Source organism: Coffea arabica, chromosome 10c (genome assembly GCF_036785885.1).
Source record: "Coffea arabica cultivar ET-39 chromosome 10c, Coffea Arabica ET-39 HiFi, whole genome shotgun sequence".
In the NCBI taxonomy this organism is placed as follows: Eukaryota; Viridiplantae; Streptophyta; class Magnoliopsida; order Gentianales; family Rubiaceae; genus Coffea; species Coffea arabica.
The window spans coordinates 44,085,868-44,108,475 of record NC_092329.1 but is presented as its reverse complement, the minus strand read 5'-3'; the positions used below and the strand labels follow the sequence as shown (position 1 = coordinate 44,108,475).

The 22,608-nt window shown below is 38.5% G+C and overlaps 1 protein-coding gene across 1 annotated transcript; it reads left to right on the top strand.

The window, feature by feature from the left end:
• Positions 1-18,328: 18,328 nt before the first annotated feature.
• LOC140015941 (uncharacterized) lies at positions 18,329-18,670 on the top strand. The gene has a single exon (XM_072068775.1). It carries the CDS (start codon positions 18,329-18,331, stop codon positions 18,668-18,670), a length of 342 nt encoding a protein of 113 aa, XP_071924876.1.
• The last annotated feature ends 3,938 nt before the right edge of the window (positions 18,671-22,608 follow it).

Here is a 22,608-nt window from a genome sequence, read left to right as displayed (position 1 = left end):
TGTTTTAAAAAATTAACAAAAGTATGAATTAACATCAATATCCAAACATTTAGAAACATAAATGATTTTGGTTAGGAAATAGGCAAACAATCAGTTTCATAAGATAGAAATACCAAAATTTCCAATATTTATAGGAACAATAATCTCTAAAAGATCATATGTACTAATTGCCAAAGACTACAAATCAAATTCCAAGTATCAGTCAACACGAAGATTACTAAGATCAATATCAGTAAGGATAAGTATATATATTTATTTTCATATATTACCAATTTCATAGCAATAGGGATAGTAATCATATGCACATTTTGTTTTTTAAAGTTCTTGTCAAGAAGAGAGTATTTATAGATTCAAATAACTAAGTGCCTGTCCAACTTACAAAGAAGAATAGTAGCTTATAAGATATATATATATATATATGTATAACATATATAAGTAAATATCCAATAATATAATCTAAGCCTAATTTAAAGCATTTAGTTATGATTTCAATGATAGCAACTATGATGTTAACATCAAACCCATTGATCTAGAATCAAAATTTTAGTGTAAATCAATTATTTATGAATATTAGTTGCATTCATTAATAATCTCAATTAATACCTAGGATAGCCCCTTAGGCCAAATGAGTTAATGTTCCACAACATATTTATATTTCAGCTTTAGAGTTACAAATTTGCAACTCCGAATATGAATGAATATTGCGCCTAAAAAGATTTGAAACCTAGTCCATCCATTGACCTGCAAAAAATAATGGGTCCGCTCAATGGTTTGATCGTTGGTCCAACTGTTATTGACTCATGATGTCATAATTTTTTTATAAATATTAATTATTATTTTTGATTATGTAAATTATGAAAAAGATAATTAGAAAATAAGAAAGAATGACAAAAAAAAAAAATGTACTATCTATTTAAAAAAAGGCATCAAATACATGTATATGTATTTTTTAGAAAAAGTTAAGAGAGTTAAATAAATATATGTAAGTAAATTATTTGGATGTAAAAAAGAATTGAAAGAAAGAATATATATATATATATATATATATATATATATATATATAGAGTGTTTGGTACGAGATAAGTTGAGATAAGATTGTATTAGTGGTAGTTGTAATTAAATGTCAACCATCATTTAATATGATTCATGAAAATTTTAAAATTTGGCATCAATTGCATTAAAGGTAATGAACCAATTGGCTCAAATAAAAGTAATCTGATTTTTCGAGTTAACAGTTCAACCAGTCGATTTAACTGGTTCAAGAAAATTTTAGTTCAATTTGGGTTTGAATGCCTATCTGGATTGGATAGCAAACTGGTTGATGGTTCAACCTGTTGGATCAATAGGTTTGGACTAGACTTTAAAACCGTGGCACCTAATGCCACTAAAATTTATTCTTTCTTTCACCATCTCATAAAGAGGGCTCATTTCCCTCAACTTCTCAACCTACCACAACATTAGTTACACAATCCTATCAAATTCTTCTTTAATATTAAGCCTCCTAATAGTATATGTAATCGATGTATGTACCATAAGCACTCCCACTTGATAGAGACAACTCTTTCAAACCCTAACACCAAAATAGGTACATAATGTGGATTTTCAGGTGGTATTTGGGTGCTATGGAACAAGCACAAATGGGCAGTAGAAGTAATAACCAGGAGTAGACAAGTTATTCATATGCTAGTCAAAGGAGTGAGGAGGGAGGAGTGGATGTTATCAGCAGTATACGCGTCACCAGATCCACCTACAAGAAGATATCTATGGTAGTATTTTTCAAATATAGATAAATCTATTAACTTTCCATGGATGGTAGTAGGGGATTTTAATGAGGTGATTAGTTCAGAAGAGAAACAGGGTGGCCAACCGCTAGGAAGAGCAAGTCAATCAAGTCTTGCTTAGTTACTTTTGCAAGGTGGTTTAATGGATATGGACTATAGTGGTCCCTCACTTACTTGGAGTAACTGTATGAAGGGGATTGGGAGTGTTAGGAAACGGCTGGACAGGGCGTTATGCAATAATTTGTGGAGAGCGCAATTTCAGGAGGCAATGGTTAAGCATATGGTCCGTACTCATTCAGACCATCATCCATTGCAGGTTTGCCTGGAGGGAGTCTCACGAAGAACTAATGGGGAAAAACCTTTCAGACTGGAACAAGCTTGGTCTGCGCATCCGGAATATGAAAGGGTAGTTGCGGAGGCTTGGCAAGGTAACGAGGAGACATTAGAAGGGAAGCTGCAGATGTTAAGTGTGGCGCCCCATATCTCCCTAAGGCGGACCAAAGGGTATCCGCGGACGCCTGCCCAACTCACGCCAGGACTCAAGCAATTCCATTCAATTTCAAACCGAACTAAACACTTCGATGAGAGTAACATGAATACAATAATGCGGAAGCGTTTAAGCTTAATAAGTCACTTAATGTATAACCAGTACATCAGGTAATCATGAAACGACTTAAATTCAAAGTACACATCAGGGCCCAAAACTTTTCAAGTTTACAATTTCCAAAAGTACAACCCAAACCAGGGTCTAGTCAAAATTTATAACAGGAGTCTTAACAAAATTACAACGGATGGTTTCTCCATATCTCTCCAAAAGTCGGTCCTGTTAAGGAAAACAAAACTATAGGGTGAGCTAACGCTCGTGAGGCCAAGAACACACATGCAAGCACTTAGTCAAATAACAATCCCAAATTTAATAAATAAAGCCATGTCTTTTCAATAATCAATCAATCAAACATGAAAGGTAATCAGAAACAATTCAAGGATATAGTAGCTCTCAGGAGCTAAGTTCCACTCGATCTGCCGTTGTCATTCGTATACTTTCCCGCATTGACCCTCCTGTCAACCGGGTCGGTATTTCCATTTCCGTAGATCACCACTTACTTTCCTCCGTCCACCGTACACCCCAAGGGCCCACAAGTCTATTATTGGGCGATACTCTACGAGTATGCCAAGCAAGACCTCTTATTAGGTCGAGCTTATGTGTATCTCATGGCTCGCCCCAGTCCCCGACCAAGCCCATTACCGGCTCGAGTCTAAGGTTGGCCTATGAGTTTGGGCGTCCCCCATTCATTTGAAGGTCGAGGAGGTTCACTCCAACGACACAAGCATTCATGACATAACATTGCATTTCATTCATTCATTCAATACATTCCATTCATTCATTTGAAATTAGAACGAGTGCGATAAATTACGCACCCGCCCTTATTTTTAAAACTTTCAACAAATACCACAATTAAACAAGTATCAAAATTCACACACTTGACACTCACCGAGCAATTCAATAAGAATTATTTTCTGGGAGTTCAAGTGTCCGCGGTGAGATCCTCTTGAAGGTCTCCTTGCGCGCCTGGCAATTTAATAGCGAATAATCATACAATTAACCCACTTATCAAGAAGATTGTACATTAGTACAATCTAAGGATTATTTCGCAAAAAGGAACCTCAATTACACATAAATCGAGGTTCAACTTGCCTTTTATTATGTACAATAATATTTGAGTTTTTATCTTGAAAATCGTAAGCAAAACGTTTAAGAACATCAAAAGAACAAAGAGTTTTTGAAAAACTCTATTTCTTTGGAATTGGAAAATTTTTCAGTTTTATGATGAATCTTTGAAAAATCATAACTCACTCGGTATAAGTCGAGAATTGGAAAACTTTATACCGTTGGAAACCTCTTAGAGAGTACTATAAGTTCCTAGAAGACACTTTTCCATGAATCGAAGTGAAAAGTGGTCAAAAATGAGCTTGAAGACGCAGGGTCGGTTTTCATGGCAGAATTAAGTTGGATTTCGGCCAACTTTGAAAATTCGGCACGATTCACACGTTGCAAACCGGCCTCTGAAATTTGCAGCTCAATTAGGGTTGCAAGTGAGGTGTATGAAAAAACAAGCGGATCAAGAATCGGAGTTTCGAGCACTGAGATACGGTAGCTCAAAGTTGGGCAAATTCAAGACTGGAGAAAAATTTCCAGATTTGAACCTCTAACTTTAGTAATTCAATTGGGTATCGAAACGAACTTGAATTGGCACCAAAATTGGCAGTATTTCAATACTATATGGAAAGTATCTCTCTATCGAATTTCGAGGAAAAATACCTTCGGCAAGGTAGTTAATTAGCCCACCAAAGTTCAAGAAAAATCCTAAGGCAATCTGCCTTTGACTTGCATTTCCCAATTTCCAATCGTCTAACCAAGAAAGTTATCCAACCATGGTTCATTTGTGAAATAAGGGTCTAAGATACACCCATAATATCTTTGGTAAGTGTTTAATATCAAAAACATCAACTAACAAGTTCACTCCAAGATTTGGTTCCAAACCAGTCCAAACATTAGGGTTTTCCAAAACAGAGCAGTCCACTTGTTTCAGTCACAAATCAGTCAATATAGCTCGAAATCGAGCATGGCTTACGCCGTTGGAAAATACATTCATAGGGCTAAAATATCACAGAAGAAATCATTTCCAAATTCGGCACCCAACGGGTTCAAATTCGGGCATCAAGTTGCTGCCTGACCACTTCATTCCAGACGAACAGAGCCACAGGACAGCGAACTTAAAACATTTGGTTCGGCTTGCTCACAAAGAATCAGAACGTGCATTTTATACCAAATTAAAGCTAGGAATGTCTAGTTTCAAACGCCACCGACGGCACAAGATTTCGACATCCGAGGACAGAGTTATAGCCAAAATACTACTGCTGGTCGGAGTCATACGCGAATCAGTTTCCAGATTTGCTGGTTTCTAAAAAAAATTCATTTGCCCATTCAAGTCATTAGTTCAAGTCATTAGTTCATTAAAAACTGGCCTTAAAATGGCCGAATAAAACAGGGGTAAAATCGGAAGTTTTTGCTTCTTGCACCCAATGAAGTTCCTACTAATTACCCACCACTAATGCATCATTATAATCACTAAACCAATAATATAATCACCATTAATTATCACATCAGCAACAACAACCCAAGTGTGGGAATTCCAAGAGCCCACAATCACATTTTTACATCATAATCAAGTAACTAAGTGCATGCATGAGCTTAATCTTACCATATAATCTCCAAAAGATAAGAATCCATGGGTTGATCATTACCTACTCCTTTGGTTTGCAAGGTCAGAATTTTCGGCCCTCTTGAAGCTCCAAGAAACCGTGAAAGCTCCCCTCTTCCTTAGCTAGATATAGTCTCCAAGTGGTTTGCTAAGTGGTCTCCAAGTTTGGTGTGATTTGGATGAATTTTGGTGCATGGATTGAAGATGAAAAATGAAGAACAATGGAGAGCTCTTCTCCTTTCTTGTTGCACGGCCAAATGAAGTGAGGAGAGAGAAGGTGTTGGTTCAATTGTGGCTTCCTAAGTAAGATTCATTGTGTGGTGCAAAACCCATCTCAAAGTCAACTTGAAATAGTGCAATTAGGATGCGTTTGGACTCGATTTTTCTCGCGCGTTTGGTTCGCTAGTGCACTAAACCTCCAATGCATATATATTCATGTAAATATTATTCACTCTTAATTGTCCCGAAATAAGGGTCTAAAGTCCCTCAAATGAAGTCGCGCGTGTGAAAACGCGTACCGTCAATTTTACCGCTACAACGCGACACTTTCGAAAAATTCTTATAACGATTGCACTACTAACTATTACTTGAATATTTATTCATAAAATTACCTATTTTAGGACCATAGTACAAGTCTCCAATATTCCAAGCTTATTGTGCTACTACGCGGATAAAATCTCCAAGCACTATTCACTATTTTTACGAAACGCGCTCTAGGAAATTAATTTTTGAAATGAATCATTTTAAAAATATAACGAAGTTACATTACCATGTATTTAGGTCTAATAAGACTAGAAAATATTTCTTGGAAATAAAACCCAATTAAATAATTTATTAAGCCATAAATTAGGCATAAAATAATAGTTTTTACGAGTCTTCACATCCTCTCCTCCTTAAGAAAATTTCGTCCTCGAAATTTACCTTGGTTGATGAACAAGTTTGGATACTTCTCTCTGATTGTCTCTTCAACTTCCCATGTTGCTTCCTCTACTCCATGGTTCTTCCATAGAACTTTCACTAGTGGTATCTGCTTGTTCCTTAATTCCTTCACTTTTCGATCCAGAAGTTTTACCGGTCTCTCCTCATAGGTCAGGGTTTCATCGATCTCAATATTCTCCGGTTGTAAAACATGAGAGGGGTTTGGATGATACTTCTTAAGCATGGACACATGAAACACGTTATGAATACGAGATAAACTCGGTGGTAATTCCAGCTTATAGGCTACATTCCCAACTTGCTGAATAATCTTATAAGACCCTACAAACCTTGATTGTAGTTTCTTCTCTTTTCCGGACATCAAACTTGCTTTTAAAGGCGTAATCTTGAGAAATACCATATCTCCAACAGTGAACTCCAAATCCTTCCTCCGATTGTCGGCATAACTCTTTTGTCTACTCTGAGCGGTTTGAATTCTTTGCCGTACCAAATTCACCTTTTCATTAGCCTCCTCAATCCATGATACAGTAGTCGTGTCTAAGATTTTCCGTTCACCTATTTCATCCCAACAAATTGGGGACCTACACTTCCGACCATAAAGTGCTTCGTATGGAGCCATTTGAATAGAAGAGTGGAAACTATTGTTATAAGCAAATTCCACTAAAGTCAAAAACTTACTCCAATTCTCTCCAAAATCCAGTACACAAGTCCTCAACATGTCCTCAAGAGTTTGAATTGTTCTTTCAGATTGTCCATCAGTCTGAGGATGATAGGTGGTACTAAAGTTCAACTTAGTCCCCAACACTTCTTGCATCTTTTGCCAAAATCTCGAAACAAATCTTGGATCCCTATCCGACACAATACTCACAGGTATACCATGTAGTCTGATGATCTCATCCAAGTATAACCTGGCCAACTTCTCCAATGGATACTTCATGTTTATCGGTAGAAAATGAGCTGACTTAGTTAATCTATCTACTATCACCCAAATGGCATCATGGCCTCTCTGTGTCCTTGGTAAGCCTGATACAAAATCCATGGTAATATTTTTCCATTTCCACTCAAGTATTTCTAGAGGTTGCAAAAGCCCAGATGGTTTCTGATGTTTGGCTTTAACCTGTTGACAAACCAAGCATGTCTGAACGAATTGGGCAATTTCCTTCTTCATATTTTTCCACCAATATAGACTCTTCAAGTCTTGGTACATTTTATTCCCTCCTGGATGTACTGTAAAATTTGATCGGTGTGCCTCTTCTAAAATTTCTTTTCTAAGCCCTTCATTCTTTGGTATAACCACCCGATTTCGAAATCTCAATATTCCATCTGATCCCAAAGTGAAATCGGTCTGGTCTCCCATCTTGACTTTCTCCACCAACTTTTGCATTTCAGCGTCCTTTTCCTGAGATTCCTTAATACGTCCCAATAAAGTGGAGGTTATCACAATATTCCCAAAAATTACTTTCCTTGGTTCTAATCGAGGATTCCAATAGCTAACTTCCTCCAACAATCGAAATTCCTTAACCATCAATCCAGTCATTTGTACCTGACGGCTCAAAGTATCGGCCACTACATTGGTCTTCCCAGGATGGTACTTAATAATGCAGTCATAATCTTCCAGAAATTCCATCCATCTGCGTTGCCTCAAATTCAGGTCCTTCTGAGAAAATAAGTACTTAAGACTTTTGTGATCTATAAAAACCTCAAATGTCACTCCGTATAAATAGTGTCTCCATTTCTTCAAAGCAAAGACCACAGCCGCTAACTCCAAATCATGGGTCGGATAGTTTCCTTCATGCGGCTTCAATTTTCTAGAGGCATAAGCTATCACTTTATCCTTTTGCATCAGAACACATCCCAAACCTTCCTTAGATGCATCTGTGTAAACCACAAAACTATCATATCCATTTGGTAGAGTTAGAACAGGCGCTCTAGTCAATCGCCTTTTCAACTCCTGAAAACTTCCTTCACACTTAGGACTCCATATAAATTTTCCATTTTTCTTGGTCAGCTCAGTCATAGGTCCAGCAATTTTCGAAAAATCCTGGATGAATCTCCGGTAATACCCTGCCAATCCTATAAAACTCCGAACTTCCGTTGGGTTTTCCGGTCGTTTCCATTTCGAAACAGCTTCCACTTTAGCTGGATCCACTTTAATCCCATCCTTAGAAATTATATGCCCTAGGAAAGTCACTTCTTTTAGCCAGAATTCACACTTGCTAAACTTAGCATATAACCAATGTTCCCTCAAGATTTGTAAAACAATTCTCAAATGTTTTTCATGATCTTTCACATTCTTAGAATACACCAAAATGTCATCAATGAAGATCACCACAAATTGATCCAAGTAAGGCTTAAAAACCCTATGCATTAAATCCATGAAAGCGGCAGGTGCATTAGTTAACCCAAAAGGCATTACTGCAAACTCGAAGTGCCCATACCTCGAGTTAAAAGCAGTCTTAGGTATGTCCTTCTCCAAAATCCTCAATTGATAGTAACCTTGCCTTAGATCCAACTTTGAAAATACTACCGCCCCTTGCAGTTGGTCAAACAGTTCATCAATGTGGGGTAATGGGTATTTATTCTTAACCGTAGCATCATTTAAGCCTCGATAATCTATACATAACCTCAAACTCCCATCTTTCTTCTTTACAAACAAAACTGGGGCTCCCCACGGGGAATCACTCTCTCGAATAAAACCCCGTTCCAACAAATCCTGTAATTGTAACTTCAACTTCTTCAACTCAGCTGGAGCCATCCTGTATGGTGTCCTTGATATAGGTGCTGTTCCCGGAGTTAAATCAATTTTAAAAGTTATTTCCCGTTCCGGGGGTAGAGACTCCAATTCTTCAGGAAACACATCAGAAAATTCTTTTACTACCGGTGTGTCCTCCAGATTCACCTTATCGCTAGGGGTATTAATAAGAAAAGTCAAATACCCTTGAACTCCTTTACTTAACAACTTTCTAGCCCGAATTCCCGAAATAAGTGCAGACGAGTCTAACTTACCCCTCACATCCAATTCCAAGGTTGCTTCTCTTGGAATACACAATTCTACAATTTTCGTCCTACAATTTAACTGAGCATTATAACGGGCTAACCAATCCATCCCTAGGATCACATCATATCCTTTAATCGCTAAGCCTATCAAATCGGCCAGCAATTTTCTTTCCTTCACGCAAATTTCACTATTCTTATACACCAGATTAGCAATTAGACTTTTGTCCCCAGTGGGTGTTTTAACCTCTAAGTCATATGGTAACTTAATTGGCTTCAAGTCTATTCCACTCATGAAATCAGGGTGTACAAAAGAGTGCGTTGCACCCGGATCAATTAAAACCCTAGTTAGGCGGTGAAAGATTGGAATTGTACCTTCGACCACTTCGGTCGCCTCTGAAGCTTGTGGATAGTCCAACGCGAAGACCCTAACCGGTACTTTCGGTCGACTCCCTCCGGCACTGGTCTGCTTAGAGGTCGATTTTTCAGGTCTCTGCAGGTTTCCCCCTGTCTTTGACGATTTCGGACAATTTGCAATCTGATGCTCAGTGCTCCCACACAGTAAGCATTTTCCCAACTTTCTCCAGCAGTCATCCTCAGAGTGGTTGGGTTTACCACAATACCCACAAGTAACTTGAGGGGTCACAGTCGATCCAACAGATGGTGTTCCCCTAGCTTGAGTCGTCCCGCTACGACCTCCCCTCGATATAACTCCCCTAGAAGCTCCAGTAGTTCTCGTTCCTCCTTCTCCTTTTCCCTTTTTAGAAGGGTGTACGAACTTACTGGTCTGCCCAGTAGTGCGACTAGGAAAATTCCTTTTTCTATTATGAAAATCCCTCACTTGAGATCTTGCATTCTCAACCCTTTGCGCTTTCTCTAAAGCCTCAGTAAAAGTAGAGATTTGGGCTGCAGCCTGGCCCTCCTGAAGTTTCACATTAAGTCCCTGTATGAACCTTCTAATCCTCCTCCGTTCATCGGCTACTAACTCAGGAGCGTATTTGGAAAGTTTAGTGAACTTCCCTTCATACTCTGTTACAGTAAGGGTTCCTTGTTTCAACTTAATAAATTCGTCCTCCCTCTTCTCTTGAATTAAGGGCGGGAGAAACTTTTCATTAAACTCCCTTGTGAAATTCTCCCAAGTCCAAGGGGTTTGAGCTCTTTCCCATTTTCCTTTTATCAAATCCCACCAAGCGCGGGCCACTCCCTCAAATTGGAAAGCAGCAAAGTTCACTCGCCTATCCTCAGTGTAGTCTAGTGCGGCGAATATATTGGTCATCCTCTCTAGCCAATTCTCCGCTACTTCGGGGTCAGGTTCACCCATAAACTTAGGCGGGTTAAATTTTAGGAATCTTTCCAGGGCTCTATCCTCTTCCCTATCCTGGCCTCCAGGTTGGTTAAATGGTCCAGGACCCTGTCTCTCCGCTAGACGTTCTAGGATATCAGTCATCCTATTGATGGCAGTAGCCACTTGGTTACCCTCAACGTTTTCCTGTCCCTGGGTCGGTCCAGTTGCCGATCCCTGGTCATCCCCCTGAGGTTGGGCCTGTCTAGACGTTCGCCCACGGCCTCGACCACTTCTTAATCCTTCCATTAGTCTAGACGTGCCTAGTGCAAGAAATAAATTAATTTAAGCAGAAAACAAGAATTATATCGAATTTAGAACTAACCAAGAAAGCATTGAAATTAACAATAATTTACATTCATAAGCATGTCAAGTTTGTACAATTAGCAAGTTAGGGACAATTCACAAAATATAGCACACAGGTGCTCAAAAGTATACTTTTAGTCACAGAAGACTAAAGTAAGAACAAGTGCCCAAAAGTAGGCCACACAAGCATGCAAAATACAATGGCCTCAGCACTCGCGTCACCCTAACTAGTCCTAACTGTACCAGTCAAAAGTCAAAAGGGGTCAACGACCAAGATCCTAGTTCATAGCAGGGCTATCAGGAGGAACCTCCTCCTCGGGATCCTCCTCCTCCTCCTCAGGAATCACCTCAGCAGCGTCCTCAACCAAACTAGTCGCATCAGCCAGAATCTCGAAAGCCCGAGTACGGACATCCCGTCCTAACCTAATGAGTCGAGCCCTAGTATCCCGAAGCTCCTCATTAACCACTGCAGATGTGGCTACCTCACCCTCTAGCACCTCCTCAAGCTCGGCAATCCGCTCACCCTGAGCGCTAACCATCTGCCTAAGCGCGTCTACCTCAGCATGTAGATCGCGGTTGGCATCCACCAACTGACGACGCTCGTCGTCCAAAGCAAGCACCAAGTGGTTCGGGTAGGCGAAAGTCAACCTACACGAACATCGAGGGTATCTATTGTAAGGTGAGTAGCGAACTCGATCTCCTCCCGCTAGAGCTGGGTAGAAGATAGTCCTAAGAGACTCGTAATGACCATTCGTATGGCCATTCCCGTTAGCTGCCGGGGCTCCGTTTCCATCAGCCATCCCTGCAAAATAATAACAATAATAATATTTTTCAGGTTAGAAACTTAAATCACTACTCAGTTCCAATATCCTGCAATGCATGCCTATCTCAATCGTTGGTTCATCCCATTCGTCACCTGAGGTAGGACTAACTTAGTTGCTAGCTCGCCTCAAGTATCACTTAGGGTAGGATTAAGTCATCCCATATCGAGTCTTAAAGGTAGAGTATCTAATATGTCTCCCATATAGACCTCTAACCTAGTGCTCTGATACCAACTGTGGCGCCCCACATCTCCTTAAGGCGGACCAAAGGGTATCCGCGGACGCCTGCCCAGCTCACGCCAGGACTCAAGCAATTCCATTCAATTTCAAACCGAACTAAACACTTCGATGAGAGTAACATGAATACAATAATGCGGAAGCGTTTAAGCTTAATAAGTCACTTAATGTATAACCAGTACATCGGGTAATCATGAAACGACTTAAATTCAAAGTACACATCAGGGCCCAAAACTTTTCAAGTTTACAATTTCCAAAAGTACAACCCAAACCAGGGCCTAGTCAAAATTTATAACAGGAGTCTTAACAAAATTACAACGGATGGTTTCTCCATATCTCTCCAAAAGTCGGTCCTGTTAAGGAAAACAAAACTATAGGGTGAGCTAAAGCTCGTGAGGCCAAGAACACACATGCAAGCACTTAGTCAAATAACAATCCCAAATTTAATAAATAAAGCCATGTCTTTTCAATAATCAATCAATCAAACATGAAAGGTAATCAGAAACAATTCAAGGATATAGTAGCTCTCAGGAGCTAAGTTCCACTCGATCTGCCGTTGTCATTCGTATACCTTCCCGCATTGACCCTCCTGTCAACCGGGTCGGTATTTCCATTTCCGTAGATCACCACTTACTTTCCTCCGTCCACCGTACACCCCAAGGGCCCACAAGTCTATTATTGGGCGATACTCTACGAGTATGCCAAGCAAGATCTCTTATTAGGTCGAGCTTATGTGTATCTCATGGCTCGCCCCAGTCCCCGACCAAGCCCATTACCGGCTCGAGTCTAAGGTTGGCCTATGAGTTTGGGCGTCCCCCATTCATTTGAAGGTCGAGGAGGTTCACTCCAACGACACAAGCATTCATGACATAACATTGCATTTCATTCATTCATTCAATACATTACATTCATTCATTTGAAATTAGAACGAGTGCGATAAAGTACGCACCCGCCCTTATTTTTAAAACTTTCAACAAATACCACAATTAAACAAGTATCAAAATTCACACACTTGACACTCACCGAGCAATTCAATAAGAATTATTTTCTGGGAGTTCAAGTGTCCGCGGTGAGATCCTCTTGAAGGTCTCCTTGCGCGCCTGGCAATTTAATAGCGAATAATCATACAATTAACCCACTTATCAAGAAGATTGTACATTAGTACAATCTAAGGATTATTTCGCAAAAAGGAACCTCAATTACACGTAAATCGAGGTTCAACTTGCTTTTTATTATGTACAATAATATTTGAGTTTTTATCTTGAAAATCGTAAGCAAAACGTTTAAGAACATCAAAAGAACAAAGAGTTTTTGAAAAACTCTATTTCTTTGGAATTGAAAAATTTTTCAGTTTTATGATGAATCTTTGAAAAATCATAACTCGCTCGGTATAAGTCGAGAATTGGAAAACTTTATACCGTTGGAAACCTCTTAGAGAGTACTATAAGTTCCTAGAAGACACTTTTCCATGAATCGAAGTGAAAAGTGGTCAAAAATGAGCTTGAAGACGCAGGGTCGGTTTTCATGGCAGAATTAAGTTGGATTTCGGCCAACTTTGAAAATTCGGCACGATTCACACGTTGCAAACCGGCCTCTGAAATTTGCAGCTCAATTAGGGTTGCAAGTGAGGTGTATGACAAAACAAGCGGATCAAAAATCGGAGTTTCGAGCACCGAGATACGGTAGCTCAAAGTTGGGCAAATTCAAGACTGGAGAAAAATTTCCAGATTTGAACCTCTAACTTTAGTAATTCAATTGGGTATCGAAACGAACTTGAATTGGCACCAAAATTGGTAGTATTTCAATACTATATGGAAAGTATCTCTCTATCGAATTTCGAGAAAAAATACCTTCGGCAAGGTAGTTAATTAGCCCACCAAAGTTCAAGAAAAATCCTAAGGCAATCTGCCTTTGACTTGCATTTCCCAATTTCCAATCGTCTAACCAAGAAAGTTATCCAACCATGGTTCATTTGTGAAATAAGGGTCTAAGATACACCCATAATATCTTTGGTAAGTGTTTAATATCAAAAACATCAACTAACAAGTTCACTCCAAGATTTGGTTCCAAACCAGTCCAAACATTAGGGTTTTCCAAAACAGAGCAGTCCACTTGTTTCAGTCACAAATCAGTCAATATAGCTCGAAATCGAGCATGGCTTATGCCGTTGGAAAATACATTCATAGGGCTAAAATATCACAGAAGAAATCATTTCCAAATTCGGCACCCAACGGGTTCAAATTCGGGCATCAAGTTGCTGCCTGACCACTTCATTCCAGACGAACAGAGCCACAGGACAGCGAACTTAAAACATTTGGTTCGGCTTGCTCACAAAGAATCAGAACGTGCATTTTATACCAAATTAAATCTAGGAATGTCTAGTTTCAAACTCCACCGACGGCACAAGATTTCGACATCCGAGGACAGAGTTATAGCCAAAATACTACTGCTGGTCGGAGTCATACGCGAATCAGTTTCCAGATTTGCTGGTTTCTAAAAAAAATTCATTTGCCCATTCAAACCTCGTTATTTTTCAATGAAATTTTCTTCACCTCTAATACATCATATAAGCATCCAGTTCAAGCCATTAGTTCATTAAAAACTGGCCTTAAAATGGCCGAATAAAACAGGGGTAAAATCGGAAGTTTTTGCTTCTTGCACCCAATGAAGTTCCTACTAATTACCGACCACTAATGCATCATTATAATCACTAAACCAACAATATAATCACCATTAATTATCATATCAGCAACAACAACCCAAGTGTGGGAATTCCAAGAGCCCACAATCACATTTTTACACCATAATCAAGTAACTAAGTGCATGCATGAGCTTAATCTTGCCATATAATCTCCAAAAGATAAGAATCCATGGGTTGATCATTACCTACTCCTTTGGTTTGCAAGGTCAGAATTTTCGGCCCTCTTGAAGCTCCAAGAAACCGTGAAAGCTCCCCTCTTCCTTAGCTAGATATAGTCTCCAAGTGGTTTGCTAAGTGGTCTCCAAGTTTGGTGTGATTTGGATGAATTTTGGTGCATGGATTGAAGATGAAAAATGAAGAACAATGGAGAGCTCTTCTCCTTTCTTGTTGCACGGCCAAATGAAGTGAGGAGAGAGAAGGTGTTGGTTCAATTGTGGCTTCCTAAGTAAGATTCATTGTGTGGTGCAAAACCCATCTCAAAGTCAACTTGAAATAGTGCAATTAGGATGCGTTTGGACTCGATTTTTCTCGCGCGTTTGGTTCGCTAATGCACTAAACCTCCAATGCATATATATTCATGTAAATATTATTCACTCTTAATTGTCCCGAAATAAGGGTCTAAAGTCCCTCAAATGAAGTCGCGCGTGTGAAAACGCGTACCGTCAATTTTACCGCTACAACGCGAAACTTTCGAAAAATTCTTATAACGATTGCACTACTAACTATCACTTGAATATTTATTCATAAAATTACCTATTTTAGGACCATAGTACAAGTCTCCAATATTCCAAGCTTATTGTGCTACTACGCGGATAAAATCTCCAAGCACTATTTATTATTTTTACGAAACGCGCTCTAGGAAATTAATTTTTGAAACGAATCATTTTAAAAATATAACGAAGTTACATTACCATGTATTTAGGTCTAATAAGACTAGAAAATATTCCTTGGAAATAAAATCCAATTAAATAATTTATTAAGCCATAAATTAGGCATAAAATAATAATTTTTACGAGTCTTCACATTAAGAATGCGACTTAAGGAATGGAATTTATTAGTCTTTGGGAATATTTTTCACCGGAAAAAGAGATGTAAAGCGAGATTGTAAGGCGTTCAAAAAATTTTGTGCATTCGGTATTCGCGCAAGCTGGAAAAGTTAGAGGTGAAGCTGTTGGATGAGTATAATCAAATTTTAGAACAAGAGGAAATATATTGGAGACAAAGGTCTAGGATAGAATGGTTGCAGGGGGGAGATCGGAATACAAAGTTTTTTCATATGTCCACAATCGTTAGAAGAAGAAAGAATCAAATTACTAGTTTGCGGGATGATAATGGTACGTGGCATGATGATCCAGAGATTTTACAGGGGATGGTGCGTGATTATTTTCGTAACCTCTATCAGGAGGAGGGGGTGGGAGAAACTGGAGGATATCCCATAATCGATTTATTTCCTAAATTGGAGAATAGGAGGCTGGAAGCACTGGGGAGACAAGTGTGTGAGTATGAGATCAAACAAGCGCTTTTCAACATGAATCCTAATAAGTCACCAGGGCCGGATGGAGTAAATACGGGGTTCTATCAAAAGCACTGGACGTTAGTAAAGGGCCAAATGGTTAAATTTGTATAGGAGGTGTTTGAAGGGAGGGTAATGCCGGAGAATGTCAACAACACACTCATCTCTTTAATGCCAAAAGTAGAATTTCTAGAAATGGTCTCCCAATTCAGACCCATCTCGTTATGTAATGTTTCCTATAAGGTGGTAACGAAAATTATAGTTGACAGGATTCGGCCATTGATTTCTGAGCTAGTTGAGCAGAATCAATGTAGCTTCATTCCGGGCAGACAAGCAGCCGATAATATTATTATAGCTCAGGAGATACTACACATAATGAGCAAGTGGAGGGGAAAAAAGGGAGGAATGGTAATAAAGGTGGACTTGGAGAAGGCTTATGATAGATTGCGATGGAGCTTTATACATCAGACTTTGAGGCTTGTAGGATTTCCGGAGAGGCTTAATGAACTGATTATGAAATGTGTGCAAGTAAGTGCCATGCAAGTCCTGTGGAATGGAGAGAAGTTAGAACCTTTTAAACCAACGAGAGGGACTCGACAAGGTGACCCATTATCACCGTATTTGTTTGTTTTGTGTATCGAGAGGATGGGTCATATGATCAAGGAAGTGGTAGAAATAAAGGATTGGAGGCCAGTTAAAGTAATGCGAAGTGGCCCAGGAGTAGCTTATTTAAGTTTTGCAGATGATTTATTGTTGTTTGCAGAGGCAAGTGTGGAACAAGCAGAGGTAGTGGGGAGAACGTTGGGCAATTTTTGCAAGATGTCGGGGCAAAAAGTTAATGTTAGCAAAACAAAGATATTCTACTCTAGCAATGTATCTTGGAATAGGAAGATGTTGATAAAGGGGAAGTTTGGGATAGAAGTCACGGATGATTTCGGGAAATACTTGGGTGTGCCTCTTCTGCATGGGAGAGTGACGAAGAGTACCTTTCAACCAGTTGTGGACCAAATAAAAAACGTCTAGCAGGCTGGCAAAAGAAGGTGCTATCCTTTACTGGTAGGGTAACGCTAATCAAGGCTATACTATCCGCAATTCCGGTGTATTCGATGCAGATAGCTATGTTACCCTGCTCGGTGCTAAATCAAGTAGAGAGGTGTGTAAGGGATTTTTTGTGGGGTGATTCTACAGAACGCAGGAAAATCCATCATGTGAGCTGGGATACTGTGACAAGGGATAAAACAGAAGGAGGACTTGGGATACGGAAAATGAGGGAAACCAATAGGGCAATACTTGCCAAGTTGAGCTGGAGAGCTCTGCACCAGAAGGAGTCGTTGTGGGTAAAGGTCCCGAGCAGCAAGTACAAGGACTCGAGAGGGAATGGGAGGAAATCCTTTGTCAGGCGGAGTATCGAGGAGGGACAGAAGGTGGTGAGGAAAGGAGTGAGGTGGACAGTGGTCAATGGAGTGGATGTTAGCTTTTGGAAGGATGCATGGTTGTTAGAAAGGCCGTTAATGGACATGAGTGCAGTAACAATTCCGATGGGTGAGCTGCACAAGAAAGTTAAAGAGTACTGGGTTATTGGGGAGGGATGGAATATGGATGCGCTGAAACCTTTCTTGTCTAACCAATTGTTACGTAAGCTATTGGAAGTCCAGTTAACGGAGGAAGGCCCTGACAAGGACTTGCTAGTGTGGATTCCAGATCCTAGAGGGGTGTTTTCAACAAGATCGGCATATCAGCTAGAATGTAATGCAGAAATACGGGCTGACCAACATGGATGGACTCAAATTTGGAAGCAAAGAGGATCGGGTACATGGCAGTTCCTATTGCGGTTAGCTAGACACCAACGGCTCTTAACTAATGCAGAAAAGAAGCGAAAGCACCTGCAGGAGGTAAGTTATTGTAAATTGTGTGGGCAGGATCCAGAAACACAGCTCCATGCACTAAGGGATTGTCCCTGGGCTCGGAAGATATGGTTCAGCCTAGTTCATCCGAATTATTGGGAGACATTTAACAATAAGTGTGCCGAGGAGTGGTTAGATTGGAACCTGAAAAGAAGGGATCTAGGCAGATGGGATCATCTGGACTGGCGGGTAGTGTTCCAACAGGCTGTATATTTAATATGGGGAGGCTGGAATAGTTTTGACATCATGAATGACAGTAGTAAAATCGACACACTAGAGCAAATTGTTGTTGCGGTGTTGGAAGCTAATCAACTAGCACTAGAAAGGGAAACTAGGAGCAAGGACAGGCAACTTCTAAACATTGGGTGGAGTAAGTTGGGGAAAGGTTGGATAAAGGTTAATGTGGACGGGGCGGTTAGCTCCAGGGATGGTATTGCATGGGTTGGAGGGCTATTAAGAGATGAGTATGGAATGTGGATTTGCGGATTTTAGGCAAATTTAGGACATAGGACCATTGTTGAAGCTGAACTATGGGCTATTTGGTTTGGAATGAAGATAGCATGGGACAAGGGTTCAAGAGAGTGGTCCTTGAGACGGACTCTAAAGTGAGTTTAGAGACTATTGACAAAGCGCCAACGGAGAGCCCCCTTCTGGTACAAGTCAATCGAATCCAGAGCTTAGGGGATAGGCAATGGCAATGTGAGTTAACTCATCAATGGAGGGAGGGTAACTTGAGTGCGGACTGTTTAGCTAAGAGTGCTTTGAATCTGGAGGCGGGAGTCCAAGAGCTAGCATTTCCTCCTACAGAGTTGAGGAAGTGGTTGGCATATGATGTAGTAGGTGTTACTACGCCTAGATTAGTTGCTATGTAATGGGTCTAAAGCCCTCCTATCAACCAAAAAAAAAAATAGGTACATGGTTCTATTATGGCCTATACTTTTCCTCTATGTGCAGTTTATTGTTTTAGGGTCGCTGCGGTTGAATTTAAAAGGTTTGCTACTAGGAATTGTTCTCTCTGGATAAATTTGTTAAGTTTCTTCAATCCAAGTAATTTTCAAATGGAAGAATTGTGATGAAAATTATATTAGAGCACGTTAAAAAAAAATATCAACAATTTAGTAAACATAGTATCAATATAAACATGTGAGAGAATTAATTTTGTTTTGTTGAATCAAAAAATAATTCTATACGAGTTTTCTAAATTTCTATATGAGTATCTTTCAAAATTTCTTCGTGTCGTTCAAATGATATTCCAAACAAATCAAAGTTTGTTCTTTTATGAAAGATCTCAATTGATTTCTTTCCAAAGTTAAACTTTCATTTTGTAAAAGTCAATATCAAATCTGACGTTCTCATTAAACTCTTACAGATTTGATAATTTTCAAATTTAAAAGATTCCTTTAAGTTATTCATTATGTCTATATTCAATCTTTAGCTTGAAACAGTACATTTTTCAATCATCAACAAAAAAAAAACCCAATATTTTCAGTGTCTTTTACAATCAGCTAATTGTTCAAATGGCTAGTTTGCTCAAAATATTCTATAACAAAACAAATTCTCCTCAATCTTAGATATCGGGCTTTATAAAGCCTTTTGGGTGGAAATTTTTCATTCTGGTTGTGAATAAAATCTTATTTTTTAATTAATATCTTTTTATCTAGGATAAATAGTAACTCTAATATGTCATTTAGTTTCTTTTTGAGAAATTTTGGTGTTAGGGTTTGAAAGAGTTGTCTCTATCAAGTGGGAGTGCTTATGGTACATACATCGATTACATATACTATTAGGAGGCTTAATATTAAAGAAGAATTTGATAGGATTGTGTAACTAATGTTGCAGTAGGTTGAGAAGTTGAGGGAAATGAGCCCTCTTTATGAGATGGTGAAAGAAAGAATAAATTTTAGGGGCATAAGGTGCCACGGTTTTAAAGTCTAGTCCAAACCTATTGATCCAACAGGTTGAACCATCAACCAGTTTGCTATCCAATCCAAATAGGCATTCAAACTCAAATTGAACTAAAATTTTCTTGAACCAGTTAAATCGATTGGTTGAACTGTTAACTCGAAAAATCAGATTACTTTTATTTGAGCCAGTTGGTTCATTACCTTTAATGCAATTGATGCCAAAATTTAAAATTTTCATGAATCATATTAAATGATGGTTGACATTTAATTACAACTACCACTAATACAATCTTATCTCAACTTATCTCGTACCAAACACTCTATATATATATATTCTTTCTTTCAATTCTTTTTTACATCCAAATAATTTACTTACATATATTTATTTATCTCTCTTAACTTTTTCTAAAAAATACATATACATGTATTTGATGCCTTCTTTTAAATAGCTAGTACATTTTTCTTTGTTGTCATTCTTTCTTATTTTCTAATTATCTTTTTCATAATTTACATAATCAAAAATAATAATTAATATTTATAAAAAAATTATGACATCATGAGTCAATAACAGTTGGACCAACGATCAAACCATTGATCGCGGACCCATTATTTTTTGCAGGTCAATGGATGGACTAGGTTTCAAATCTTTTTAGGCGCAATATTCATTCATATTCGGAGTTGCAAATTTGTAACTCTAAAGCTGAAATATAAATATGTTGTGGAACATTAACTCATTTGGCCTAAGGGGCTATCCTAGGTATTAATTGAGATTATTAATGAATGCAACTAATATTCATAAATAATTGATTTACACTAAAATTTTGATTCTAGATCAATGGGTTTGATGTTAACATCATAGTTGCTATCATTGAAATCATAACTAAATGCTTTAAATTAGGCTTAGATTATATTATTGGATATTTACTTATATATGTTATACATATATATATATATATATATATATATATCTTATAAGCTACTATTCTTCTTTGTAAGTTGGACAGGCACTTAGTTATTTGAATCTATAAATACTCTCTTCTTGACAAGAACTTTAAAAAACAAAATGTGCATATGATTACTATCCCTATTGCTATGAAATTGGTAATATATGAAAATAAATATATATACTTATCCTTACTGATATTGATCTTAGTAATCTTCGTGTTGACTGATACTTGGAATTTGATTTGTAGTCTTTGGCAATTAGTACATATGATGTGAGGGCTCGTAAAAACTATTATTTTTAAGCCTAATTTATGGCTTAATAAATTATTTAATTGGATTTTAGCCACGAGGAATATTTTCTAGTCTTATTAGACCTAAATACATGGTAATATAACTTCGTTATACTTTTAAACTGACTCGTTTCAAAAGTTAATTTCCTGGAGCGCGTTTAGTAAAAATAGTGAATAGTGCTTGGAGATTTTATCCGTGTAGGAGCACAATAAACTTGGAATATTGGACACTTGTACTATGGTCCTAAAATAGGTAATCTCATGAATAAATACTCAAGTGATAGTTAGTAGTACAATCGTTATAAGAATTTCTCGGAAGTTTCGCGTTATAGCGTTAAAATTGACAGTACGCGTTTTCACACGCGCGACTTTATTTGAGGGACATTAGACCCTTATTTCGGGACAATTAAGAGTGAATAATATTTACATGAATATAAATGCATTGGAGGTTTAGTGCACTAGTGAACCAAACGCGCGAGAAAATCGAGCCCTAATCACGCCAAACGCACCCTAATGTGAGTTGACTAATGGGTGATTTGAGGCCACAAGTTAATGTCCTCTCCTGGAAGCTTAGAAATCTGATCACACTCTCTCTCCTCTACCCAGGACTGCCGACCAGCTCTCCCACCCTCTCTAACTCCATTGATCCAAAAATTTCTTACTCAAACCACCACCAAAACATCTCCAAATTCAACCAAACTTGCACCATACTTAGCTTAACACTAGGAGATCATTTTGAGCTGCAAAAGGGTGCTGGAAATCACGGTTTCTTGGAGCATTTTGAGGGCCAAAAATTCTGATCTAGTACATTAAGAAGGTATAACATGATCCATCACCTTAAACTTGATTTATAGTAGTAGATATGCAGCTCTAAGTACTTGCATGTAAGTAGATGACTTGATATTGTTGGAAAAATGTAAAAGTGGGCTCTATGAACTCCAACTCTTGGGTTGTTGCTGATTTGATGATTGATAGTGGATATATTGTTGGTTTAGTGGTTAACATGATGGATTAATGGTGTGTAATTGATAGAAACTTCATTGGGTGCAAGAAGCAAAAGTTTTCAATTTTGCCCCTGCCTTGTTCGGCCATTTTAAGACCAATTTTAAATGATTTAATGGCTTGAATCTGATGTTTATATGACGTATTAGATGTGTGAAAAATTTCATTGGAAAATATTGAGGTTTGGTTGGGCAAATGAATTTCTTTTGTGAAACTAGCAAATCTGGAAACTGTTCCCGTATGGCTCTGACCAGCGGTGGTGTTTCGGCCATAACTCCGTCATCGGATGTCGAAATCATGTGCCGTCGGTGGCGTTGGAAACTAGACATTCCAGGTTTTAATTTGAAATAAAATGTACATTCTGATTCTTTGTGAGTGAGCCGAACCAAATGTTTTAAGATCGCTGTCCTGTTGCTATGTTCAACTGGAATGAAGTGATAAGGCAGCAAATTGATGCCCGATTTTGAACTAGTTAAGTGCCAAATTTTGAAATGATTCCTTCTGAGATATTATAGCCTATGAATGTATTTTTCAACAACATAAACCATGCCCCATTCGGAGTTAAATTGACTGAGTTGTGACCAAAACAAGAGGACTGCCCGGTTTTGGAAAAAACGTAATACTTGGACTGGTTTGGGACAAAACTTGGGAGTGATATTATTAATTGAA